Here is a 25033-nt window from a genome sequence, read left to right as displayed (position 1 = left end):
TGCGCAAAGTGGCAGTTCGAGGCCGATTAGTACGCTGGTCGTCGTACTGTAAATAAAACAAATGACTAGCATCGCCTTTTTATGTTGTTCAATTATTATCGGTCCAGCAGACGGTGTGGAACTGACCCGTCACTTTGCCTTTGAGACCATATCGATGCACGTGCCCGTGTTCCACCTGCCGATGCTCTCGGTCGACGAGCAAGCGTCGCTCGTGTCCCTCGGCGCGTCGGCCTTTTGCGATCTCATTGACACGACCGCGCGCCTCGACCGCAACCGCCACGCCGCGGTCCAGCTCCCGGCGCGCCACCCGGACGTCGACGACCGCATCTCGTTCCACGCCTCGACGCTCGTCAAGCACACGAATCTGGACGCGATCGCGACCTATCACATCACAGCGACCGAGGCCAACGACGTGTACTGCCGCACCTTCCACTGCCTCCTCACGTCCGTCCTGTACACGCTCGAATTGCCGTCCGCGGGTCGCCCGTACCATTACGTGGCGGTGCGCTGGCTGCTCCTGCCCTCGACGCTGCCGTGGGTCAAGCCGCGCGACGTGGTCGTCATCGAGGTAGTACGCTCGTCGTCGTTTTCTTGGCTCACTTTTCCGTCCTAGTACATGGACTCGTATGTCGGACGGGACGGCGTTCCCGGCTTTGCGCGCTGCGTGCACTCGATCGACCACCGCTGCGCCCCGTCGCTGGTCGCGACGCATGGTTTTGTGCGCGGTCATTTGTACAAGTCAGGGCTCACGGTTGTCCATGAGCGCCATCCGCACGAGCGCACATGCTGCTGCAAAGCGACCACGGACACTCGTTCGCGTCGCGGTATGCGACCAAGTCGGTGTGCGCTGGCCTCCTCCGGCACTTTGATACGCTCAACGAGCGCATCTATGTGCATTTCCACGTGCTTCCGCGCAAGATTAGCGTCTCGGCCTCGACGTGGCGGCCCGACGACTTTGTAATTTCTTGCAACAATGACACGTGCGGCAGGAACATGGTGTAGGCGTCGACGTCGTGCGGCGACAGGACCGCGTGCACGTACTGCATGCAGGCGTTCCACCTCTTGCGGCGCCCAACCCTGTGCGAGACGTGCCACCAGGTTTGTTTGGCCCCGTGCGGTGGCGCTAGACGATGACGTTCATAGATTTTGTGCAAGAAATGCACCCGGCGGATCACCAAGACATCACGACACCGCGTGTGCCTGACGTGCTACGTGCGCCACGAGATTGACGGCAGCCCGCGTCCGATCTGTACGTCGACAGCGCACGAAAGATGATCATCTCATGCAGTGTGTGCCGTAGTTGCGGAGCCGATGCTGCTCGAGTCGCCCGGCTGGTCGGAGTTTTGCGCGCGGCGTCCGCCCGACGATCGCTTTGTCCAGTCGGTCTAGTCGTTTTTGCGGACAATAGAGTATGTCGGAGGCGACCGTTTGCACTAATATAATTTGCTGATCAAAGGATTTGTTGATCGTCGTGACGTTGACAATTCTGTCCATTTCCCTGCGACCGGTTTGGTCTACAACAAGTGTAGTACTGTAGATACGATCGCGAAATGCACCGAGCGGGTGCCACTGTGCTTTGCTTGCTTGCACAGGTGCAGCGTGGATGTGTGCGCACGCCATCGCAGTGCTCGTCCAGTGACAGCCCGTGGCGTGTCCCAACGTGGCCGCGTGCGCGAGGAGCAGCTCCTTGCGATAGCCACGGCCGTCGCACGGGCATGACTTCGTTGGTCGTTGCAATCATCCAGTGGGCAGGCACTCGGTTCCGACCGTTTAGCTGCAAAAAAACGCAGACTTTGAACCAAACGTTAGTGACACCAAGACACCAAGTTGGTGCGGCGAACGCCTTACATGGACACGAATAGACGACTTTTCCACATCCTAAATATGTACAATTCTGTCTATCGACACCGCGCTCGATGCGTCGAGGCGCCATCGATTGCTTCGTCCTTGTTCGCGACGGTTCGCGGTCCATACAAACATCAAGTGCAGGAAAGGCGCGATTGAAAACCACACAAAAATCATTGCTTCAAGAGGATGATGTTGGCCCGCCACCTGCGCCGCGCGCTGAGCGACCTCGCGCCGCGCCAAGACCCGGTCGCCAACCGCACGCTCAAGCTCCTCGAGCGCAAGAAGGTCACGACGCTCGATATCGGCATCCTCAAGCGCAAGCAAAAGCCGATCACGATGGTCACGGCCTACGACTACCCTTCGTACGCGCCTTCTGCCGATGATCTGTATCATCCATCCTACATCCTTGCTCTAGCGCGGTGCATGTGGACCTTGCGGGCTTTGACGTGCTCCTCATTGGCGACTCGGTCGGCATGGTCGAGCTGGTACGTTATCGCCGACGCCGAAATGACTTGGCTCATGGATCGAATCTAGGGCATGGATACGTACTACGCTTGCTCCTGCCACGAGCATCCTGGTGCTAACCTCATATTAGCACGATTCCCGTGACCTTGGATGACATCATTTACCACTCCAAGGCCGTCTGCCGGTATGAGCGATGGTTGAGATTGCTTTGGCTGACACGAGCATGGACTAGTGGCGCCAAGCGACCGCTGCTCGTCGCCGACATGCCGTTTGGCTCGTGCGAAGGCCATCGCTTTGAGGCGCTCAAGAACGCGCAGCGCTTGCTCAAGGAGGGCGGCGTCGACTGCGTCAAGATCGAAGGCGGCGTCGAGCGCGCCGAAACGAGTACGTCGTCGCAAGGCAGACTCGGTTGACAAGGTTCATGGCTAGTCAAGACGCTTGTCGATGGCGGTATCGCCGTCATGGGCCACGTTGGCTTGCGGCCGCAAGCCATTTCGGTGCTCGGTGGTTTCCGCGCTCAGGGTCGCACGGGTACTTATTTTGGATGACGCCTCGTCACCTGCAGACGCCAATCCCATGTCTAGCCAAGCAAGCGGAGCAGATCATTGAAGACGCGCTCGCAGTGCAGGTATGACCACGTCCTTGCACGCGATGCATCTCCTAAGTACTATCCCGTATGTCGTAGAAAGCCGGTGCGTTTGCCGTCGTCATCGAGTGCGTGCCTTCGGTAGGCGACAGGGCTCTGCGTGGCATGCCGTGACGAGCATGCGTCATTGTAGGTCGTCGCGAAGGCCTTGACCGAGATCCTCGACATCCCGACGATCGGGATTGGGTCGGGCCAGCACACGAGCGGCCAAGTGCTCGTGTTCCATGACCTGCTCGGCATGCTCCAGCACCCGCACCACGCCCAGGTATGCAAAACTATCAGTGTATCAAGTGTCCATAGCAATATGAAATAGCACGTGCCCAAGTTTTGCAAGAAATACGCGGACGTGGGCGAGCGCATCCGCCAGGGCCTCGAGGCGTACCGCGAAGACGTCGAGCACGCGCGCTTCCCCAACGACGACTACGCCCCCTACAAGGTTATTCATTATAATTGTGCTGATATGTAATGTTTTGGCGTAGATGTCCAAGGACGAGCAGGCCAAGCTGGCGGCGCTCGTCGACACCAAGTACGCCAAGCAAGCGGAAGAGACCGAAGAAGTGTTCGTCTCGGAAGTCTCCAAGGTCTATTAACACTTGCAACATCACTCTTTCTTGGCCTTGTCTTTGAGCCGCTCCGATTGGCGAGTGGGCTTGGGCGACGCTTTGGCTTTCTTCTTGGCCGCCTTTTTGGTCGACGGACTCTTGACCGTCGTTGGAGAAGACGGAGTGATGACGACTATCTCCTCTGCCGTCACGACCTCGGACGTCGGCTCCGCTGCGTACGTAGGCAAGCAGCTCTCGGCGGCCACTGGCGCATCCTCGACTGCTACACTTCCTGTTGGGCTGGCAGCCTTCTCTAGGACACGCTTGGATGTTGGAAGAGCGTTGACCAAGGGCTCGGCGACTTCATGGCTTACGTCCTTGGTGCGATACGAGGCGGCTGCAAAGCACACACCACCAAGTGCAAGCACTGCGATCGCCCACTGTACGGTTACGGTGTACTGTGGCGAGCCAGTCGATGTGTGCCATAGGGTCGCGCAGCTCTCTTCGAAGGCTGCATGCAAAGCCGACGTGACCTCGAGACCCTATTGCCGCTCTCAAGTTGTGTTGCGAATTCTACCATAACAAACCTCGGAAATGCGGCCAATGAGCGCCGACGTAGTAAATTCAACACCTAAGCACTGCATGAAAGCCCACGTCGACTGTCGTCCAGGCCATACCTTCAAAGGCCCACGCGGTTTCCATGTACTCGCGCCACGGCGCGTCTCCGATCGGCGTTGGCGTCGTGAAGAGGAAGAGGAAGACCGTGCCAGTTGTGTCGATGGTGTCCCCGCTCGCCGCTTGGAACGGCGCGCTACGCAGATCACAACTACGTTTGGAGCGAGGCTCGACGAGACGCACCGCTTGCCTTGGAGCGTGTCCAAAAAGATGTCGAGCGCCGTGAGCTTGGTCGACCTGGACGACGATCGCATCAGCCATGTAGCCACGAGAATGACATTCGTACGGCAACGTCTGCAGGTTCTCGATGACCAGCATCGAGCGCATGGGACTCGCACGGACAATATGAACGAGAGTGCTGTGGATCTCCCGCTGGATCTCGCTCGTCGAGTGGTGCGACAGCTACAACAGCATGAGACTCCGCACGCTAAAAGCGCTGTCGTACGTGCGCGAGGTCCACGGTCGCCATCGGCGCCGACGGACTTGGATCGCTAAAGTACGTACGTGCCACAATATCGCGCGACAAAAGAAGCTCCTACGCGCCACGTCCAGGAGGCGAGCACAAAGGAGTGCGAGTTTGCGTACGTTGTGGGCATTCTGGGACAAGAGCAGCAGCGACAATGGCCGCGAGCGGTCGGTCCTACGAGCGCTGCATTAGCTGGACGCTGGCATGCACGCGCCGTACTCGAAGGCGATCATGGCGTCGGGCAGGTTGGCGTGGACGCTCGACAGACATGCGACTAGGCAGCATCGTTGGCCGCAGTGTTGCGAATGGAGTGCTACCAGAGGCTTCGACGCGCTGGACGAGCTCGTCGCCGACATAGGCCACGCTTGGCAAGGCGTTAGTGCTCAGCACAAGGGCGAGGGCAAGCACAAGTGCTCGAAGACCACCGACTGCGGTCGACTTGCATTGCATCATCCTAAAATTGAGGCGCAAGGACGTTGCCGCGGTTAGATTCGGATATGTCCTAACATCCGAATCTCAAGGATGCGAATTTCGGCTCGGGCTGTCCCAGCTGCGTCGTTTGAACTTGAAAAGCATTTGGTTCGTGGGCTTTCGGCTGCACGACTGATGGCGCAAGCAGCGTCCCAGCATAGCACCTCACGCCGAGACCTAACCAATACTCTACTTGATTCTACATACTAACGATAGACTAAGGTGGAGAAGAAGCGGTCGTTTGATGCATGCGACTTGACCATGGAGATGTTCCTGAAGTCCGACGACGTCTCGGTGTTTGCGCGTTAATTGCTTCGTGCTTTTAATCCACTCAAATCCTCTAATAATAGGTTTGTATCCGATATCAATAAAAATATACCCGGCAGCAACTTCAACTTGATGATTAAAATACAGCTGCTTTGAGTATGGCCACGTGTGGCGCGCATTAAATTGCGATCCGGATCCGGATAGCCCTTTGCACTAGGTTGCGCTCACTTTTGGAATCTCGACATCCGCAGCATGTCGTCTGTCTCGCACCTCGCCACCCGCCTCGCCCGCCCGCTCTCGCGTGGCATCTTCTCGACGTCGCATGTTGCCGCCGAGGTCGTCTCGCGCCACCACCCGACGCCCGTGACCAACCCGCATGTCGCGACGCCGCAGACGGTCTCGGTCATTGGCGTGCCCATGACCCGTATGTCCTTGCTGCTGCTACATACCTTGTCGCTGAGCCCTTTGCTACTAGATGGCCAGCCCCTGCTTGGTGCCGACTTTGGCCCGGACATGCTTCGCAATGCTGGCCTCCACAAGGTCATCACGGAGCTCGGTTGGTGCGTCGAAGAGAACGGTACACGTCCATTTGTGCAATGGCCACTCAACAAGAGTCTCAATACATGGTCGTAGGCAACCTCAACATCAAGCCGCCGACTGCGAGCGACCCGGTCATGGACCCCAAGTACGGCCAGGCCAAGCGCAGCTTTGCAGGTGATTGTTGACTTGTTGAAATGTGTGCGGGCTCAAGCGGGCTGTAGTCGGCAACGGCTTGAAGCAGCTCGCGGATGTCTACGAAGAGAAGGCCAAGCAGGGCAAGTTTACGCTCGTGCTCGGCGGCGACCACACGATTGGCGCTGGCTCGCTCGCCGGTCTCCTCCGCGCGCACCCGGACGCCGGCATCATCTGGGTCGATGCGCACGCCGATATCAACACGCCCAAGACCTCGGACTCGGGCAACATGCACGGCATGCCCATCTCGTTCTTGATGCAGAACCTCGTCGACGCGTCCAAGGTCCCGGGCTTTGAGTGGCTCGCGAACGGCCCCGTGCTCAAGCCCGAGCAGCTCGTCTACATTGCCCTCCGCGATGTGGACCAAGGTAATTTCTCGCCTCTCGCTGTATACGCTCAAGAAGCACTGTCATTGCAGGCGAGAAGCGCATCCTCAAGGACCTCGGCATCAAGGCCTTCTGCATGCAATCGGTCGACCGGTATGGCATTGGCAAGACGATGGAGATGGCGCTGGACCACCTCTGCGGCGAGAAGGAGCGCCCGCTGCACATGAGCTACGACATTGACGCGGTGGACCCTGTCGACGCCCCGTCGACCGGCACGCGCGGTAGGCCACTTGAACCTGCAGCTGCCGTTTGACTGACGCGACCCATTCTAGTGCGTGGCGGCCTCACGTGGCGCGAAGCCAACTACGTCGCTGAAGCTGTGGCCGAGACCAACCTCGTACGCCTCTCGATCGTTTGCAGGACCATTCTCACGCGTGATTGTAGCTTGTGGGCTTGGACATGGTCGAAGTCAACCCGTCCCTCGCGCCGGGCAAGGGCGCCGACCTCACGGTGGACATGGCGCTCCTCCTCATCGGCTCGGCGCTCGGCCGCCGCATCCTCTAAGCACTTTTTTACTACTAGTCTACTGTCGACTTGTCCATAGATTAACCTACAATACCAACAGCACCTCGTGCATCTTCTTATCCAACCCTTCCTATGGTAATGGGGTCGTGCGCGTGACGACGAGAATCGTTGTCGAGGGATGCGTCGCGAGGCTCGCCGCCAGGTACGCACGGACACTGGCCGCCTCCTGAAATGGCTAGACGAGCTATCACACGAGTGCTATTGATTGACGGTTCCGTACCTCTGGCGCCGCGAGCTTCGAGTCGAGGTTGTAGAACGTGTTATGCACCTAACGTTACCAAGGTAAAATGCGATCCGTCGGGCGACTGTGACGCACCTCGCGAATGCAAAACCAGTGACGCGACTGCCAAAGCCCCAGAAAACTCGACTGCGGCACGTTGCAGATGAGGCCGACGCACGTCTCGAGCGGCAGCGCGGCGAGCGGTTTCCGCACATCAAAGTACGTGACCGCGCACCCTACCCATTGCGTCAAGGTGCACGTCGACACTGGCATCGTCTGTACCTTGGCGAAGCAGCGCAAGGCTAAGGACCTCAATGTCGTAGTTGCCCAAGAGGCCGCGATGAGGGTTGCGCCACGTGCTCGGGCAGAGCTCGGTGCAGAGCGCGTCAAAGTCGCCAGCCTCAAAGGCGCGGCCTAGACAAAGAGCGTTGCTGCATCATGCTTGCCGAGGTGAGCGTACGCTGCAGGAGGTTGTTGGCCGCGTGCACGCCGCAGCGCATGAGCTGCTGCGGCTCGTGGTAGATGTCGGCCGTTGCCATCGTTCTGCGTTCTACATGCGATCCGACGTTTACAAATGGTACCCTTTTTTGTCACAAAGAAGAGGCAAGGCGACCAGGTAGAGTCCTGCGGCGATCGCCAAATTGCCTTTTCTTGTCCACGAGCGTTGCCATGTCGCACAAGGAGACTTCAAAGTCCACCCACGTCTGTGCCGTCGGTAGCTCGCTTCTCACATGCAAGGCGCATCGACGCGCCTCGGTGAACTCTCTCAGCTCTTATTTGTCGTGCCAGGTAGTGTTTCGTGGCGTCAATTTGCTCTTTCGTACAATTGTAGCGTGAAAAGCGTTTTTCTATCGTAAAATACATGATCGCAGTGGAAAGAAAAATGGCGCCAAGAGCCATTTCACTACAGTACGAAGAATGCCGTTTTTGGTTTTATGCACGCGGGCGGCCTTGTCGGGCCGCGACAGCGTCCCAGTTGTTGGGCGGCTTGGTGTGGACGATTCGCGCCGCTGCAATGGTGTCTTTAATACGCTGGACCACATGTGGTCGAAACCTCGGGTCGGTCACGTGACGGGCACCCTGGCCGACCAAGCACGCCTCGTTCAAGCCGGCGCGGTGCGCTTCTTGATTGCGTTGGGTGCGCCGCGGCGTCACGTACGACGGAATGCGTGCGATCAAGAAGGCTTCCTTCGCGTCCCACGGCGCATTCGGAGCGACTGCGTACATTTTGGATTCCCGCCAGTACGGCGAGAGCACGTCGTTGCCGTTGATATAGAACAGTCGGGTCGCATCTGTCTCGGTCTCGGAGGGGATGTAGTGTGCGAGGTTGCCGCAGAGCGTGTCGTTGTGCAGAAGCATGTCCTCTGGAAGCGCCACGTTGGCGGCCGCAAACGGAGAAAAGGCGTACGGCGCACCGGCAAGTGCAAAGGCGAGCCAAAAGTACTCCTTGTCGCCCCTATGCACGGTCCAAGTTGTGCTGGAAGCGGAGATGTTGAAACTACCACGAAAGACCGGGCTTGTACGCGCGCTCAAAGCGGAGGTGGTGCACCAAGTGCCAGAGCACTTGCCACACGACGGGGGCGACGCGTGCCTTGTGGATCAAAACGATCGACGAGTCTTGTTCGTGAGCTGTCGCACCCTGCCACGCGCTCGACGCGCGCAATTGATTCGAGATTCTTGGTTGGCGCAAGCCAAACGCAGCGTACGGAAAGTGCTGGTACAAGTGATGCAAAAGCGTCTTCTTCGCACCATGTCCCTTGGGCTGCACCATTGGCGTGTTGAAGAAGGCGGGCACATTGATCCGCCGGTCATAAAAGAAGAGTGTGCCTGTCCGGCTGTACCCAGGCATGGCCCAGAGAGTGTCCGGCGACTCCAAGAAGATGACGTCTGCGTCCATAAGCATGACTTGGTCGAACGACGTGTGGAGGAGCGCGAGCACCTTGATCAAGTAGCTCTGGTACTCGAGTGCAACCCAGTGACTTGAAAATACCCCATTTGCCAGAAGCAGTGCGCATGCGTCGACAATCTCGACGCGGCCGAGCGGGTCCGTCGCCCGCAAGAGCGCCTGCGTTTCGTCCACGAGCTCGCCAGAGAAGCAGTGGTAGATCTGGATCGGGAGCGTAGTGTTGAGCCGCCGAAGCTCAAGAATGAGCGAAACGCCCAGTGCGGCCATATTGTTGTGCAGCGGAATGACAATACCTGCGCCGGTTGATGTCGATTGCACTTGAAAGGTCGAAGGACTGTACGTGGGCACGTTGAGGACGGCACGCGAGCTGCTGCGTAAGAGATGCGACGCGCTTCTCTCGCCAGCGAGCAGCTGCACAAAGAAAAATGGCGCAATGCACAGTAGCAGCAGGAATGGGACGAGCAGCACCGAGACCAGAGAGGGCAGACGACGGACGGCCGTCCGCGCCACTAGCCTGTGCAGCGCGTGCATGGGATTGGCTACTTTTGAAAATGTAGAGCCAATCCAAGGAGTTGTGGCATTCTACGGGATCGGATTGGATAAAATATATAGTGGGATTTGTGGCTACGGCCAATCACACGCTGCTTGTGAGTTGATAAGCTCTGTGTGGTGCTCCATTCGAGATTTGTTTTCATTTCCGCGCGTCTCGTGGTAGAAAGAGAGTAGAACGCTAGGAGAAAGATGCTCCGACTACACGTGAAAAGATGCTTTGATGACAAGTGGAGCGGCTGCCCGATGCGACGCTCTGCTGCCCCTCGCACGCAGTTTGTGTGAGTGAGAACCAAGCATTTCCAAAGCATTTCCAAAGCATTTCCAGCCCATACTAGCGTTGCAATTCTACAAACATGTAAATCGCCTCTATGGAGCGGCTCACCTCGCTTCAATACCGAGTAGGCCAACTGATAGCGTCGCGTGTGCAAGGGCAGGATGTAATTTATCCGGAGGCTTTATCCGGATGAGGCGTCGCAGGCTCGGCAGGGTGTCGACCATCTTTAGGCTTGGAAACGAAGTCTCGTGATTCGTTCTATGTGGATAGCGGATGACGCAGGGAGCTCAAAAACCAAAGAATCGTGCTCGTAACTGGGCTAACCGAGTTTCGGCGCTGATGTTTGCTAACACACTGATACACTGATACTAGAATATAGTATCAATTTTCACAACTTGAACGGCGCATAACACAGGTTGTAGCCCAGCTACGAGCACGATTCTTCGGTTTTTGGACTCCCTGCGTCATCCGCTATCCACATAGAACGAAACACGAGACTTCGTTTCCAAGTCCAAAGATGGTTGACACCCTGCCGAGCCTGCAGCTTCACATCCGGATAAAGCCTCCGGATAAAATATGGACCAAGTCCTGCCCTTGCCCACGCGACGCGACACGATGCTGCGTGCCAACACGAACCTCCGCGTGTGCACAAAATAAATTTTCAGCGATCAAGCTTGGACCAGATCCGGGGCGACGGCCATTGGATTATGGGCGTCGGTTCCTCGGGATACCAACAGCCTGGTTCGGATGGAGCACACCTTCAACGATTAGCCTCGATTTATAAAATAGCATACTGAAACTCTGTATTTGGCAGAATAGTAATAAAAGAAGTGCAATACCTTTCTCTGAAATTCTTGGCCCTAGAGCCTCGACCGATCGAATGGAATGGCGCGTTGTGACCACTGAAGTGTCCTCTAGCACTATGCCAAATCTGAGCGGAGCTTATTGTGGCTCCGTTTGGCGACTCACAGTCTCGCTGCGCGGTGCGTGGTCGTATTCAAGGGTACCCCTGGTCGTGTTCCTCTAAACATGAATATGTATGTGTTTTCACAGGAAAAAGAACCATCGCAATCGAAGCAGCGTGTTTGAGCAGCTTTACCGTTCAGGTACTAGTGCTGGTCTACCGTCTCGCTGGAATTTCCATTTCGAAGTTGAAGACACTTGGTTGATCACTGTCACCGCGGTCCGCTGGGTCATTTCCTGCACTACAGGATGAGAGGCAAATACACCACTTTTTGCTGAAAGATATCCACTTTTCGTTCCCTGGACACTGCCGCATTTCCAGTCAAAGCGACGAATCTACCGACCTGAGTTTGACTTGTTTCTGCGCGTGCGTTCAGTCGTCGGTGGTGCTGAAACCTCTCCACGGAAATCGCATTTGCGCGGCAAGTCAGGTTGCGTGGAGCCAGCGGCATCTTGGCGCGGGTGCGAGGTAGGGTTGCGACTGATTGGCAAGAATACAATCGTTTGAGCGAATCGCAGTGCCCGCCCAAAAGATATGCGCCAATCACTGGCCTTTCAATGGTGGGGTCGGCTCGCACCGCGCTCATTTCCTGTTTTGTGAGCCATGGCACAAGTCGAGCTCCGAACCGTCAAGCCGATCCGCGTCGCGTTGCTGCGCGCGAGCCTCGCGTCCTTTCGCGACCAGGGCGACCTCTGGGGCGAGCTCTTGCCGTCTCTTCTGAGCCAAGGCCTCGCGCCTCGCGGCCCGACCATCTCGCAGTACTACTCGATGGAGCCGATCGATATGGCTGTCTGCGCGCCTTTGGACCCGACGGACCAAGTCAAGCCCCACGACCGCATTGTCGTCAAGGACCTCGAAGAGGCGCTCATGGCCGTATACACGCACCGCGGCGCCATGGGCGATATCCCGTCTGCGTACGAAGCGCTCTTCCCGTGGGTCGAAGCTTCCGAGTACGAGCAAGCAGGCCCGAGCCGCGAGGTGTACATCAAGGTGCCCATGGGCGCCGACGTTGAGAGCGGCGATTGGGACAACGTCGTCGTCGAGGTGCACGTTCCCGTGAAGCTCAAGGCCACGTAGTGCGGCTCCGGTACTAAACCAGGAGACGAGTTTCCCCGTCGATAAGACAATGTTCGTACTCTCTTGCGCGTGCTACGCACCAAAGGTTACCCTAACCCCGAGGCTACTAGAGTCCACTACGGTCCAGGTCGATGGAGTCCACTACGGTCCAGGTCGGGTTGCTAAGCGGACCTAGAGCGCCACCATCTGTGATGATGAGGTGGTGCCTTTCATGCCCGCCACCTAGTGTCGTCTAGCGCCGCCCCCTGGTTGCCCAGATCGCTCACCACAACGGCTTATTTTCGGCATTTGCACTTGATTTCGGCATTGTATCTTTAGGATGCAGCACATCCTAATTAGGCAGTATTTGTCCGAATCGAACCGATTTGCACGATGCAGCGGAGCGCTAGCGGTCGTCCAAGCATGATGGTCCCGGGCCGCAACTACGCCCAGCTCTCGGACCGTGGCGAGGACCTGCCAATCCCAGTGCTAGCGCCTCCGACGACCGCTCTCCCGATCGCGGCCCGGAAGCGCGAGATCCTCTACGCGGTCGAGACGTCCTCGGTCGTGATCCTCGCGGGCGAGACAGGCAGCGGCAAGACGACGCAGACGCCGCAGTACCTCCACCGCGCCCGCTTTGGCCGCATCGTGGTGACGCAGCCGCGGCGCATTGCGGCCATCACGATTGCGGAGCGCGTTGCGCAGGAGATGGGCGTCCGGCTCGGTGGCGAGGTCCGGCTACGTTTCTGCCCACCGCGCTTCACTTCACAGGCCATAGGTCGGGTACGCGGTCCGCTTTGAGGAAAAGTGGGACGAAGATCGGACCATGATCAAGTTTTGCACGGACGGGATGCTCGTGCGGGAGACCATGTCCGACCCGCTTCTCTCGCGCTACGACGTCATCATGCTCGTACATTGCTCGGTGCATCGTGGCGCTCGCCTCATGCATGTATCTCGATAGGACGAGGCCCACGAGCGCAACCTCGAGACGGACATTTTGCTCGGGCTCATCAAGAAGGTGCTGCGGAAGCGCCCCGAGCTGCGCGTGGTACGACGAATCCCACTTGATACTTCGCAAGATTGATACAAATGTGTAGATTGTCGCCTCCGCCACGCTCAACATTGACGCGTTTGTGCGCTATTTTACATGCAAGAAGCGCGAAGCCGAAACCAAGTTGCGCAGCGCCGTCGCCATCTCGGTCGAGGGGCGTCAGTACCCCGTCGACGTCCACTACTTGGACAAGCCGACGGGCAACTACCTCCAGAAAGCCATCGACACCATCCTCGAGATCCACAGCACCGAGCCACCGGTTGGCACTTTGATTGCCATGCCTTTTCTTCCATGTTGTCGTCTTCTAGGGAGATATCTTGGTCTTCTTGCCCGGGCAAGAAGAAATCGAGTACGTCGTCGAGCGCTTGAGCCAGTCGACACCACCGACGCTGCTGCCCATGGCGTTTTACGGGTCCCTGCCCGTCCACGTGCAGCAAGCTGTGTTTGAACCGACCCGGCCCCACGAGCGCAAGGTACTAGATGAGCCATGCTGCTGTGCTCATCCTGCTCTCTCTCTATGTAGGCCATCATTGCAACGACGATCGCCGAGACGTCCGTGACAATTCCTGGCGTTGTCTACGTGATCGATTCGTGCTTCGTGAAGCTGCCTTTCTTCAACCCGCTCACGGGTGTCGAAGCGCTCGTGACGACTGTCGAGTCCAAGGCGGCGGCCAAGCAGCGCATGGGCCGCGCCGGCCGCGTTCGCCCGGGTGCGTTACGATCTCAAGCTTCAAAAATGGTGATGAAATTCCACTCTCTATGTAGGCAAGTGCTACCGCCTCGTGACGCAGGACCACTACAAGACGGCGTTTCCCAAGTACACGATTCCGCAGATCCAGCGCGTCAACCTCGCACCGATCGTGCTCCATTTGCTCAGCATGGGCATCCACGATATCGTGCATTTCGACTTTATCTCGCCGCCGTCGGCCGAAGCGCTCGTGCGCGCACTCGAAGTCTTGTACGCTCGCCTGCGTCCAACGCCACGCGCTAAGTCGTTACGTCATAGGTACTCGCTGGGCGCGATCGGGAACGACTGCCGCCTCATCGAGCCGCTGGGCTCACACATGGCCGAGTTTCCCGTCGACCCGTTCTTGTCGCGCATGCTTCTTGCGTCCTTTGACTTCAAGTCGGTTCTGTTTGCATAAGATCGAATATGCATGGGATCTTAGGTGCACGGAAGAAGCGCTGAGCGTTGCGAGCATGCTTTCGGTGGAAGACGTCTTCCTCAACCCCCGAGGCTCGAAAGAGCGCAAGGCCAAGGTGGCCGAGTGCATTGCCGAATTCGCCCACGCCCAAGTACGTTCGATTCAACGATGATCCATCTGAATCTGAATGTCAATACTACTAGGGCGATCACTGGACGTACCTCAAGATTTACACCGAGTTTATTGAAAACGACATGACGCGGCAGTGGTGCGACGAGCACTGCCTCAACTATCGTATCCTGGTGCGCGCCATGGAGATCCGCAAGCAGCTCTTACGGTATGTCTTTATCATGGGCCAGACCACTCACTAGCTAAATGGTCTCGCTCGTAGCTATGTCAAGCGATTTGGCTCGGACGAGAAGCGCATCTTGAGCTGCGGCGCCAACCCCGAGCCGCTGCTGCAGTGCGTTGTCGCAGGCTATTTCGCCAACGCGGCCAAGCTGCACGGCAGCGCCACATACCGGTGGGTGGTTTGCTTTTCATGGCCGCCGTTGATATCATCTTCTCCTAGGACGATCAAGGACGGACGCATTGTGCATGTCCACCCAACGTCGGTGCACAACTCGTTCCTCAAGTCGCCCGAGTGGATCATATACCACCAGAGCGTTCTCACGACGCAAGAGTACATTCGCGAAATCTCGGCGATCAACCCGCGCTGGCTCTTGGCGGCGGCACCTGACTTTTACCACTGTCGCGACGTCAGCGCTGTCGTCTCGGGGAGCTCGGGGGACGTCGGTCTCCCAAAGGCCAAGCCACCGGCGCCCGCGCCGCCCGCCACGGATGCCAACGGTCGCATTCTCTTTCGGCGTCCGACGGAAACCACGAAGAAGAAGCTGCCCGTGCACATTGGCAAGAGCAAGGGCGGTCTTCGAAGCCAGTTCTAGAAACGAAACGAATGCAGTCTCTTCGTTTGCCACGTCATGCGTGTCATCCGACGAATCGTATCAAGTTGATAGTATCGTCGTCAACCAGTATATACTCCGAGCGAGGTAGACAGCACAACCCGCACCACAATTTGTACAAGATGTTTGTGTGCCTCAAATCTTAGCGCGACAACTTGCCGTGCATGGTGGGTAATTTTGCAGCGACACTCCGCGCCAGTCGGCTCGTAAAAGGCTCATAAAAGAGCTCCTTCGATGACGACGTTCCAGACGTTGTGCCGAGGGTCTGAGCCGCAGCCTGGCGCGACAAGCCAGGCCTTGCACTGTAGCAGCCAATCAAATCCACGGAATCATATCAAGTTGATCCCAGGAGGCCGCCATTCTATTGGAGAATCTGTGACGTGCAGTGACATTATATTGTATAACCCTGCTTGTATTCAAGTCTACGCTGTATTATATCCTTGGCGACTATCTCGTTTCCATGTCCCTTCTTCTGCGATTGGCCATCGCGCAACCGGATGCGACTACACGGATTTCACTGCCGTGTCGTCTCCTGAGAGCATTTTGGCACGAGGCGCTTCTCGGAGCGTCAAGTAGTCGACCGAGTGCGAGAAAATTCTGCGACGTTGGCGCCGACGCCTACCACCCGATCCATGATACGACACAACGGAAGAAGAGGGAAGGACCTCGATCGAAGGGGTTGGTCCGTTTGTTGCTGCCATGGGCCTTGAGGTACGGGTACCGCTTCCAGTTGATCGACTCGTTCACCGTCACGTTTCGTGTCTAAGGATTCGTCAGCGCCACAAAAGGTTGGTGGAGTTTGTACAATGCCAACAATCTGCGTGCGGAGGAGGTTGGCGAGCCCCAAGCAGCAGAGCGTCGCCCATACGACAACCACCATCTCGGGAAGTGACGTTTGCAAGAGGGACTCGAGAAACGCATCGTCCTTGCGCAAATCTACGACCGTGTGTTGAGAAAACGCTCTCTATGGCACGACATATGGACGCACAGAGCACGAAGAGCACCAAGTAGAGGGCGATTGTGACGAGTTGCGTCGACAAAAACAGCACAAAGACGCGGTGATTCTGGAAGCCAATGCACTTGTTGACCCAGACACAGTGGTGGTCCATGCGCCCGACGCAGATGCCACAGAGCGCACAGTGCTTGGACCGAATCGGCTTGGCCACCTACGTTCTTCTTGATCAACATCGACCTTTTTATCAAGTAGAAGCGCACCATGCACGTGGTACAGTGCTCCGTCGCCACGGGCGCGACACCCGATGCCGCCTGAGAGAGCATCTTGGGGAGGTCTTCGTGTGATGTGTTGACGTGGCCAGCATCGCTGACGACCAGCACGAGCCACACCACGAGACAGGTCGCTTCGACAGCACCCAAGACGAACACCAGCGGCAACTTGGGGGTCCACCAGTCGAACTCTACATCAACAACAACAAAGTCCAACATGCTGCCACTGCAAAACGATGTACGGGATGGTGTCGAGCTATAGTAATCGCGGTACATGATGTACGCCAGGCAACCCGTGAAGGCCAACATCCACCCAAACCAGAGGCCGATCGCGAGCTCTGGCTGGGCGGCCACAAGGCTCCACACCTTTCGGATGCGGGCGCCGCACGTGACCTGCGCGTGGGCAGCCTCGTCGTCGAGGACGCGGCGTTCTTGCTCTGTAAACTGAATGCCTATACCATAACAACAACGTACGCTTGCATCTGGGACAAGGTCTGTTGGAGCAAAGGGCCTACCGCTAACAGAGCCATGTCGCTGGTCCGAGTGGAGCGGGACGCTGGGCGAAATCGTCGACGTCTTCTTGCGGCCATGGTTATGGCCCTTGGTGTGTTTGTGGTTGGACATGGCGAGCGTTTTCATCGAGAGGTAGATCGCGAGCAGCAGCAGCGGGAAGAACGCGTACCACGGTACAACCAAGCTCAGCGACAAGCAGCCACACCAAAGAATGCTGTAGATCAAGAGCACCCAAAACCGCGTCGTCCGGGGCATCGCAAAGGCCTACGATCGCAATGCGGCGTAATGGGTCACACATCATCCATGCTGCACCTTGTGCGCGGGCAGCGTCGGCGTCAAGATCATATTGACAATCGTGTTCCGGTGGAGGTTGTTGGCGGTCGAGATGGCCGTAAGCCCGCGCTCGTCGCTCGTGTCACTCTTGGCGCCATATGCGAGGAGGAGCTGGATCAGCGGCTTGTTGCCGTCCAAGATGGCATGGTGCAGTGCGGTGCGGCCCTACGCGACAGAGGTAAGGACAGACCGTGATTTCTACGAATGCCTCGTAGTCGGGCACGTTGGGGTCGTAGCCGCGGTCGAGAATGTACTGCAGCACTGTGGTGTCGCCGCCGTCAATCGCCCAGTGCAAGATATCGCGCTGCATCAAGCACTGGCCGCCGAGCACGTGGTCGACGTCGCACGGCTGAGCTTCCAATAAATAGTGCAGCGTCCACAAATGGCCTTGGTGTGCCGCATGGTGCGCGGCCGTGTTACCGTTCATGTCCTGCGCGAGGATGTTGCAGCCAAAACTCACGAGCGCCTTGGCGGCCGCGACTTGGCCGGCGTGGGCCGCGCGGCTACATGCACAACGATGGGTGTCGACGTATCGTAGCACACAACGTACATGAGCGGCGTCTCGCCCGCGCTGTTGGGTGCATCCATGATGTCGGTCACGTGCGGGCGCAGCGCCGACGCCTGCTGCGCAAAGAAGTGCAGAATCTCAATGTTGCCACCCGCGCCGCAAAGTGCACGGCTGAGTTCATGCTGGCGTCGGGCGTGAACGGACTCACTTGCTGTGCAGCAGCCATGCCCCAGAGCAGCACCACGAGCGGGAAGTCGCCGCTCAGCGCGGCTGCGTAGATGTTCTGGCCCTGGTAGATGATCCCGTCCATCCCGGCGCTGTCTTGTCGCTGGCACGAAATCGGCCTTGGAAAACAAAACAATTCGATGGCCGCCTGTCCGGATACCGATCACTTGACGCCAGTATACTATACACCCACTGGTACGACCACCGGATAGATCGTCCGGATGCGGGACGCAGGCCAGTCGCAATCGGACGACAGAGGTTGTCGTTGTCGGTCCAGGAAATAAAATTGTTTGGGTCCCTTGAGGACGAGCGTCCAAGGACGCGCAAGACGTCTACCGGTATCGATCTATATGAATACACAGGAAAGCAGGGTCTATATTTTGTTTTGGGTTCAGAAGCCTCTGCTGGGACAATGCGAGCCAGGAGTGCGAGCGTGTGTCAAGCGGCGTGAAAGACAGCGTAGGACACAGCTGTAGGACACGCGTAAATTCATCGCTGAGCTGGGCCTGCCGTACCGTGTAGCCAAGAGCCGTAGGCAAGCAAAAGGCTGATGACACCAATTGCAATTTTGCAACACTATTATTTCATAAGTTTACGAAAGATTTGCACCAAGTGGACAGCCTTCCGATGACGAACAGGACGTTCCTCAATGGGTCCAAAAGGAAGGGTCCTTCTTGATTCCTGTAGGCCCCCCATCACACACCTTTCGGCGCGTCCATATATGGGCAAGTGATTTGACATGTATTTTCGATACACCCCCTACTTTGGGCGGTGTCCCAAAGAAACTTCATCTGAGGACACCGAATGGCGCGCTTCCCTCACTTTTCCTTTCTCGACGATGTTTAAGAAGCAAGCGTCCAAGTACCTCAAGAGCCAAAGCGACGACTCGCACGACGCCTCGACGCACAAGGCAGGAAGCCGTATCGAGGTGCACCACGGCCGCCGCAACCTCCATACGCAGCAGCTCGAGGCCCGCGTCCGCCACCTCGAGAAGCTCATCTTGAGCCAGGCCAAGAAGGGCGGCGCCGACGTCGAAGCCGGTTACGGCTCGGTGGGCCTTGCCGTGCAGGAGAACCCGGGCATTGTCGCCGAGACTTTGCCGCTCATCAGCAGCCCGTCGCGGCGTCTGGGCGAGAAGCCGAGCATGGCGCACGCCTACTGGCACCTCCTCACGTCAAGCTACGTCAACGCGCTCCTCTTCCTCATGCCATTTGCGATCTGGTCGTACGTGGCTCAGTGGGGAGACATTCCCGTCTTTGTCCTTAACTTCCTCACGATGATGCCATTGGCCAACATCCTTGGCGAGTCCACGGAGGCGCTCGCGTACCACGCCGGCGACACGATCGGCGGTCTCGTCAACGCGACCTTTGGCAACGCTGTCGAGGTCATCATTGCGATCTTCGCACTCAAGAGCGGCGAGGTCGGGCTCGTCCAGTCGTCGCTCATTGGTTCGATGCTCTCCAACATGCTTCTCGTGCTCGGCTCGTGCTTCATGGCCGGTCACTTCGGCGGCGCGAAAGAGTCGAGCTTCAACGGCCAAGGCGCGTCCATCAACATGTCGCTGCTCTTTGTCTCGAGCTTCACGATGCTCGTGCCGTCGTACTACCAGTACACCAAGGGCGTCGACACGACGGACGACGCGCGCGAGGTGTCGATCCTTGGGCTCTCGCACATCTCGGCGCTCTTCCTTATCATTATGTACGTGCTGCTCATGGTCTACCAGCTCGTGACGCACCGCGCGGAAGAGGAAGACAACAGCGAAGAGGAGGAGCCGGAGCTCTCGATGACGGCGTCGATCGTCTCGCTGCTCGTGGCGACGGTCACCGTCTCGATCTTCTCCGAGTTCCTCGTCTCGTCCGTCGACGGCTTCACCGAGACGGCCAACATCCCCAAGTCCTTTGTGGGCATCATCCTCCTCCCGATTGTCGGCAACGCTGTCGAGCACGTGACAGCGGTCAAGGTCGCGCTCAAGAACAACATGGAGCTGGCCATGAGCGTTGCGATCGGGTCCGCGACGCAGATCTCGCTCTTCGTCGTGCCCGTCTGCGTCGTCGCCGGCTGGATCATGGGCTCGCCCATGTCGCTGGCCTTTAACGCGTTTGAAGCCATCACGTACGTCATTGGCACCATCATCGTGTACGTCATCGTCGCCGACGGCAAGTCCAACTGGCTCGAAGGCGCGATGCTCATCATCCTCTACTGCTTGATCGGTGTCGCGCTCCTCGAAATCGACATCAACTGAAACTCAATTTTGGTTTTTACATCGATGGGTTGAACACTCTTGTGCACCATCGTGGTAATGCAGAACGACATTGTTGAAATGCTACAAACCCGAGGCAATAATATCCAAGTGATATTATCATTTTCTCAAGGACGAAAGACGATAGAATGGTGTGCCCCACGACTGGCAAGCGATGCGGTTGGGATTATCCCTTACGCCGCCTTTTCCTTGAGCTCCGGCGCCTTCCCTTTCTGTGGTGGCCCCTCGTCTTCGAGCTCCTTGGACGCAAATCCAAATTCGGTCGTCGCCCAGAGCGTCTCAAACTCATCGGCCGAGCCTACAATACGTTCTTATACAGCATGTACCCCCAGCGGTGCGTACCCGAGTCGCAGACCGTCTCGTACTGGCCCTTGTCCTTGTGGTCCACGCGGTTCCACTTGGTGAGCACGCGCTTGTCGCCAATCTCGCGGGTGTGGGTGGCCTTCAGGCGGCCGGTCGAGTCCTCGTAGCGGCGGCGAGTGCTCGCGAGGCGCTTGCCCTAGGGCCGAGATCATCGCACCAGCGCTTCCTGCCGAAAACGCACATTCTTGTCCACGATGACGGCGCTGCTGTACGAGTAGTTGGCAAATGGCTGCGCGTCACCGCTGATCGCGTCACTGGTGTCGTTGGGGAGGTCTTTAAAGAACTCGCTTTCTTCGCTCGCCGACGCCGTCGTGCCCGGAACGTGCGGGGCCGCGTACATGATCTTGTCGCGGCCAAAGCCCTTGAGCTCGTGGAGCGAATGCTCGAGGGATACGAGCGGGTGCCACGACGACGGGCGCAGAACTTCCCACGACTTGGCGTTGAACGGGTCGCTGAAGAGCGAGAGCGAGCGGCGAACGATGGGCGAGCGCAGCATGTTTCTTTCGACGTCGCAACTCGATGGCAAATGACCGAATGATGAGCGAGGCGCCGATGCATTCCCTTCGAGAACGAAGATCGCACCGTTGGCATTTTGTTTTGGTTGGCTGAAAACACGCCATGTTGAAGTTGCTTGGGACCCGACGTCAGGATCCACTCTGATCGTCGGCAGGATGCCCGACCGACGTTTGTCCAACGAGTCGCAATGAGCAACTGCCGTTGTCGACGTCCAAGCAAAAGCAACGGTGCGATCGCTGCTAGTCTGTGGGTATACTCTGGCGTCGATGCTCACAACGACCTTTGAGCAACTCACCTAGTGCTGCTCTTGCCGACGGCCTTTTTACCGCTGCCCACGGTCTTTGTCAAGGCATTGGAGGCTGTCTTGCCATTGATTTTCCATTCTGCAGGACCGTTGATGAGACGACGGAGGCGTCGACACGCCGCAGCTCGAGCCTTGAACGAACCTCGGTTTCTCGAGCATTGTGGTGAACCGACATATCGGCGGGCTTCTACCATCCGGATAATCGCACCAATCACTTGAAGCGTCCGGATTGCGAGCGTGATTGGCCGGCAAACTCGAAGCATCATCTTGCAGGTAGACACGCCGACGGACGAGACGCCGTGGGCTCAATGACGGTGTAGGTGTCATGCTGCGTCTCTCGCTTCTTCGCTCGCTCTCGACCAAGGCGCCCAAGGTGCAGCATAGCGCCAAGCTCGCGGGGCCCGGTCTCGCCGACTTCATCCGCGACAGCCAAGGCCCCGTCGACGACGCGCGCGTCCAGGAGGTGAGCACGGTCAACGTGCCGTCCAAGGTGCGCGAGCTCTCGGAGCTCAACGCGCCCAAGTCGTTCCACATTGAGACCTACGGCTGCCAAATGAACTCGTCCGACTCGGAGATCGTCCGCGCGATCCTTCTCAAGCACGGGTGCGACCTACATGCCATGCAGCGCAGGACTCATGCCGGCACTCTAGGTATGTCGATAAGCCGTCGAGCGAAGACGCCGACATTGTGCTCCTCAACACGTGCGCGATCCGCGAGAACGCCGAGGCCAAGATCTGGCGCCGCCTCGACGTCATGAAGCAAAACAAGGTCAAGGTCCAGCGTTACTGGAAGCGCATGCAAAAGAACAAGCCGCTGGAGGTGCCGCCGACCAACACGACGATCCAGACTGTCGGTGTGCTTGGCTGCATGGCCGAGCGCCTCAAGACCAAGCTCCTCGAGTCGGACAAGATGGTCGACCTCGTCGTCGGCCCCGACGCGTACCGGGACTTGCCCATCTTGGACGTGCTCACAAACGGCAGCCAAGACACGGCCGTCAACGTGCAGGTACAGTATTATTATGCTCTTGCCAGGAGCACACTGATTTACATGTTGTACTAGCTGTCGCTCGATGAGACGTACGCCGACATTGCGCCCGTGCGCTCGGACGTCGACAACCCGGCTGCGTTTGTTTCGATCATGCGCGGCTGCAACAACATGTGCTCGTACTGCATCGTGCCCTTTACGCGTGGCCGTGAGCGGTACACCCTCGCATTCTGCGTCACGAACCCTCTGATTGGTACATGTGTAGCTCGCGGGACCTCGCGTCGATCGTCGACAACGTCCAGCAGCTCCGCGACGAAGGCGTGCGCGAGATCGTCCTTCTTGGCCAAAACGTCAACTCGTGGCACGACCGACAGACCGAAGGTCGGCCTCCATCCATGGCTACCAAGTCTCTCACATGTAAACGTAGGTGCGACGGAGGAAGGCCGTGCGTACGTGTCGGCAACCGGGTTCCAAAACATGTTCAAGGCCCGTGACGCCAAGGGCTTCCGGTTCGCCGACCTCCTCGACCGCGTCTCGGCCGTCGACCCCGAGATTCGCATTCGCTTTACGTCGCCGCACCCCAAGGACTTTCCCGACGACGTGCTTCACCTCGTGAACGAACGCGCCAACATTTGCAAGTCGATCCACATGCCCGTGCAGCACGGGAACACCGAGGTACACTACTCGCGTCTTGCATGGCTTTGTTCTCAAGAAATTTTCTAGGTGCTGGCCCGCATGCGCCGCGGGTACTCGCGCGAAGCGTACTTGGGCCTTGTCGACAACATGCGGTACAGCGAGTCATGGTCGTCTGCCGTGTTGACGGTCGTTTGTGACTAGTAATTTGATTCCGGGTGTCGCGCTATCGTCGGATTTCATCGCGGGTTTTTGCGACGAGACCGAGGCCGAGCACGAAGACACGGTACGGTAGCTCTTGTACGTGGAGCATGCGCTAACCCATCGTACGCAGCTCTCGATCATGCGCCACGTGTGCTTTGATCATGCCTTTATGTTCGCCTACTCGATGCGCGCCAAGACGCATGCGTCGCACCGCATGGAAGACAACGTCGTACGTCCAAAGAATGGCCATCGCGCCGTGGTGACAGCCGCGCACATTGTGTAGGACGAAGCGACCAAGCTCCGCCGCCTCGCCGAAGTCATCGACACGTACAACACGGTCGTGACGCAGAAGAACCTCGTGGAGGACCAGGATCGCCTCCACATCGTGCTGGTCCAAGGCGCTAGCCGCCGCTCGGAGCTCAACCTCACGGGCCTCACCGACACCAACAAGCGCTGCGTCTTTCCTGGTGCGATGGATTTCTTGTATCAATGTTTCAAAAAAGACTATATAGATTTGCCTGTCGCGCCGGAAGCCGCGTCGGCCATGGTCCATGACGCCGGCCTCGTCGACTTTGCGCCCATGACGGCCGGGCCGTCGGTGCGGCTCCAGAAGGGCGACTACGTTCTTGTCCGCGTCCACGAAGCCGGTCGCCACACGCTGCATGCGACGCCGATCGCCCGCACGACGCTCCAAGAGATGCATCGCCTCGCGCCGCGCGGGCTCCTTGGGTACATGTTTCTTGTTTTTTCTTCGTCTGTAGCTCAAACGTGGTGCACAGGGCGCGTCCGCACGACCTCTCCAAGCTCGTGTTTTAAGCGCCAGCGATACAAACGTGTCAATAGAATCTACTAGTTCGTTTCCATATCCTTACGCGTCGTCGTCGTCTTCGGGCAGCTCCTTGTACTTGGCCGCCTGCGCGAGCTTGGCTTTCGCCGCGTCAGTCACCAAGGTGACTACAAACGGTTTGTCTTAAGCATTGGCTCGTGGACCAGAGAGAGATGAATTGACAGCACCGTAGTCTCGGTTCACGGCGCCATACCGGCTCGACGAGAGGTACTGGGCGTGCTTGGCGTGTAAGAGCGCGACGTCAGCGTAGCCCAGTGCCCGACACAGCTCCTTCTTGCGCGCTGCCGTGCTCTTCACCGCGTCAAGGGCACAATCATCAAGACAACGAATTTATATGCAGGACCTAGTGAGGAAAAAGGATATTCTCGCTCGTACATGCCGAGGACGTTCTCCATCCACTCCATGTTCTCGGCCAGAAAGAGTGTCGACGGCGTCAGCGTCTACCATCGTCGTCGTCGTCATCGAGCACTCGATACCGGTAGCAACACGTACGAGGCCATCAAAGACGTCGGCGCACGTGCTCATGTGGCGCTGCATGTTTTCCACGTGGTCGAAAAAGTACTCGCTACGACCGTGCAGGACAAGGACAGGATGGTTGTCGCAGTACGTACACGGTTTGGGCGATTGCGAGCCGCGCCTTCTCGAGGCCTTCGTAGTGGCGCTGCGTCAATAGCGTCTCGACGTTGTGCATGGCGGCCAAGACGCCGTACGTGCTGGCGTCGCCCACGAGCGGCAGGCGACCGGCAATGTTGGCCAGCGACGAGAGCGCCTGGAGGCCCTGGCGCTCGATGGCGTCGCAGCCATCGACCTAAGACCATGGTTCTTAGGCGCTTGTCATACTCTTGACCGCACCTCTTCCAGGAAGGCTTTCTGGAGCTTGACGACCTGCTTCTTTGCCTTCTCGGCCATCGCGCTGCAATCAAGTCACGCTCATTGGCTATCGCGTCGCGCCACGTGATTGGTGCA

At 57.9% G+C, this 25033-nt stretch overlaps 13 protein-coding genes across 13 annotated transcripts; 7 read left to right on the top strand and 6 right to left on the bottom strand.

Annotated features, from left to right (window-relative positions):
* Window positions 1-154: 154 nt before the first annotated feature.
* SPRG_11295 (hypothetical protein) lies at window positions 155-1389 on the top strand (the record flags this gene model as incomplete). The annotated part of the gene is made up of 6 exons (XM_012350106.1): window positions 155-568; window positions 614-732; window positions 798-957; window positions 1003-1098; window positions 1144-1249; window positions 1301-1389. The coding sequence occupies 6 exons, from the start codon at window positions 155-157 to the stop codon at window positions 1387-1389; spliced, it is 984 nt and encodes a 327-aa protein (XP_012205496.1).
* A 627-nt stretch (window positions 1390-2016) lies between these two features.
* On the top strand, window positions 2017-3581 carry SPRG_11294 (3-methyl-2-oxobutanoate hydroxymethyltransferase). The gene is made up of 11 exons (XM_012350105.1): window positions 2017-2210; window positions 2264-2333; window positions 2383-2393; window positions 2444-2497; window positions 2546-2697; window positions 2743-2844; window positions 2898-2941; window positions 2999-3040; window positions 3093-3224; window positions 3273-3395; window positions 3439-3581. Exons 1-11 carry the CDS (start codon window positions 2035-2037, stop codon window positions 3547-3549), a joined length of 1017 nt encoding a protein of 338 aa, XP_012205495.1. The 5' UTR covers window positions 2017-2034; the 3' UTR covers window positions 3550-3581.
* A 290-nt stretch (window positions 3582-3871) lies between these two features.
* Window positions 3872-5095, bottom strand: SPRG_11293 (hypothetical protein; the record flags this gene model as incomplete). The annotated part of the gene is made up of 10 exons (XM_012350104.1): window positions 3872-3898; window positions 3954-4043; window positions 4089-4132; window positions 4179-4312; window positions 4360-4413; window positions 4463-4578; window positions 4622-4711; window positions 4762-4816; window positions 4862-4916; window positions 4960-5095. 10 exons carry the CDS (start codon window positions 5093-5095, stop codon window positions 3872-3874), a joined length of 801 nt encoding a protein of 266 aa, XP_012205494.1.
* A 519-nt stretch (window positions 5096-5614) lies between these two features.
* On the top strand, window positions 5615-7087 carry SPRG_11292 (arginase). The gene is made up of 7 exons (XM_012350103.1): window positions 5615-5804; window positions 5856-5957; window positions 6014-6094; window positions 6142-6480; window positions 6531-6719; window positions 6771-6835; window positions 6883-7087. Exons 1-7 carry the CDS (start codon window positions 5633-5635, stop codon window positions 7000-7002), a joined length of 1068 nt encoding a protein of 355 aa, XP_012205493.1. The 5' UTR covers window positions 5615-5632; the 3' UTR covers window positions 7003-7087.
* Window positions 7027-7819, bottom strand: SPRG_11291 (hypothetical protein). The gene is made up of 5 exons (XM_012350102.1): window positions 7704-7819; window positions 7526-7657; window positions 7340-7479; window positions 7244-7291; window positions 7027-7198 (listed from the first exon to the last, which is right to left on the bottom strand). Exons 1-5 carry the CDS (start codon window positions 7780-7782, stop codon window positions 7094-7096), a joined length of 504 nt encoding a protein of 167 aa, XP_012205492.1. The 5' UTR covers window positions 7783-7819; the 3' UTR covers window positions 7027-7093.
* Window positions 7820-8176: 357 nt separating this feature from the next.
* SPRG_11290 (hypothetical protein) lies at window positions 8177-9680 on the bottom strand (the record flags this gene model as incomplete). Its single annotated transcript, XM_012350101.1, has 2 exons — window positions 8177-8699; window positions 8746-9680. The coding sequence occupies 2 exons, from the start codon at window positions 9678-9680 to the stop codon at window positions 8177-8179; spliced, it is 1458 nt and encodes a 485-aa protein (XP_012205491.1).
* Window positions 9681-11542: 1862 nt separating this feature from the next.
* Window positions 11543-12038, top strand: SPRG_11289 (hypothetical protein; the record flags this gene model as incomplete). Its single annotated transcript, XM_012350100.1, has 1 exon — window positions 11543-12038. One exon carries the CDS (start codon window positions 11543-11545, stop codon window positions 12014-12016), a length of 474 nt encoding a protein of 157 aa, XP_012205490.1. The 3' UTR covers window positions 12017-12038.
* Window positions 12039-12365: 327 nt separating this feature from the next.
* Window positions 12366-15172, top strand: SPRG_11288 (hypothetical protein). Its single transcript, XM_012350099.1, has 12 exons — window positions 12366-12727; window positions 12774-12905; window positions 12957-13043; window positions 13093-13305; window positions 13355-13519; window positions 13570-13756; window positions 13812-14004; window positions 14053-14172; window positions 14216-14342; window positions 14395-14528; window positions 14583-14714; window positions 14763-15172. The coding sequence occupies exons 1-12, from the start codon at window positions 12389-12391 to the stop codon at window positions 15133-15135; spliced, it is 2202 nt and encodes a 733-aa protein (XP_012205489.1). The 5' UTR covers window positions 12366-12388; the 3' UTR covers window positions 15136-15172.
* A 378-nt stretch (window positions 15173-15550) lies between these two features.
* SPRG_11287 (hypothetical protein) lies at window positions 15551-18041 on the bottom strand (the record flags this gene model as incomplete). Its single annotated transcript, XM_012350098.1, has 11 exons — window positions 15551-15771; window positions 15819-15915; window positions 15959-16089; window positions 16142-16319; window positions 16369-16568; window positions 16620-16829; window positions 16893-17154; window positions 17203-17388; window positions 17432-17726; window positions 17774-17844; window positions 17883-18041. 11 exons carry the CDS (start codon window positions 18039-18041, stop codon window positions 15722-15724), a joined length of 1839 nt encoding a protein of 612 aa, XP_012205488.1. The 3' UTR covers window positions 15551-15721.
* Window positions 18042-18791: 750 nt separating this feature from the next.
* On the top strand, window positions 18792-20198 carry SPRG_11286 (hypothetical protein; the record flags this gene model as incomplete). The annotated part of the gene is made up of 1 exon (XM_012350097.1): window positions 18792-20198. The coding sequence occupies exon 1, from the start codon at window positions 18795-18797 to the stop codon at window positions 20196-20198; it is 1404 nt and encodes a 467-aa protein (XP_012205487.1). The 5' UTR covers window positions 18792-18794.
* Window positions 20199-20389: 191 nt separating this feature from the next.
* SPRG_11285 (hypothetical protein) lies at window positions 20390-21075 on the bottom strand (the record flags this gene model as incomplete). Its single annotated transcript, XM_012350096.1, has 3 exons — window positions 20390-20514; window positions 20559-20715; window positions 20761-21075. 3 exons carry the CDS (start codon window positions 21073-21075, stop codon window positions 20390-20392), a joined length of 597 nt encoding a protein of 198 aa, XP_012205486.1.
* A 649-nt stretch (window positions 21076-21724) lies between these two features.
* SPRG_11284 (tRNA-I(6)A37 thiotransferase enzyme MiaB) lies at window positions 21725-24083 on the top strand (the record flags this gene model as incomplete). Its single annotated transcript, XM_012350095.1, has 10 exons — window positions 21725-22002; window positions 22050-22404; window positions 22459-22598; window positions 22649-22764; window positions 22811-23058; window positions 23107-23171; window positions 23221-23302; window positions 23351-23449; window positions 23504-23949; window positions 24000-24083. 10 exons carry the CDS (start codon window positions 21725-21727, stop codon window positions 24034-24036), a joined length of 1866 nt encoding a protein of 621 aa, XP_012205485.1. The 3' UTR covers window positions 24037-24083.
* Window positions 24016-25022, bottom strand: SPRG_11283 (hypothetical protein). Its single transcript, XM_012350094.1, has 6 exons — window positions 24920-25022; window positions 24679-24875; window positions 24560-24632; window positions 24431-24507; window positions 24235-24353; window positions 24016-24174 (listed from the first exon to the last, which is right to left on the bottom strand). The coding sequence occupies exons 1-6, from the start codon at window positions 24974-24976 to the stop codon at window positions 24089-24091; spliced, it is 609 nt and encodes a 202-aa protein (XP_012205484.1). The 5' UTR covers window positions 24977-25022; the 3' UTR covers window positions 24016-24088.
* Between the last annotated feature and the right edge of the window lie 11 nt (window positions 25023-25033).

Source organism: Saprolegnia parasitica (assembly GCF_000151545.1).
Source record: "Saprolegnia parasitica CBS 223.65 unplaced genomic scaffold supercont2.61, whole genome shotgun sequence".
Taxonomy (NCBI): Eukaryota; Oomycota; class Saprolegniomycetes; order Saprolegniales; family Saprolegniaceae; genus Saprolegnia; species Saprolegnia parasitica.
This window is presented reverse-complemented; position numbering and strand designations above follow the sequence as displayed.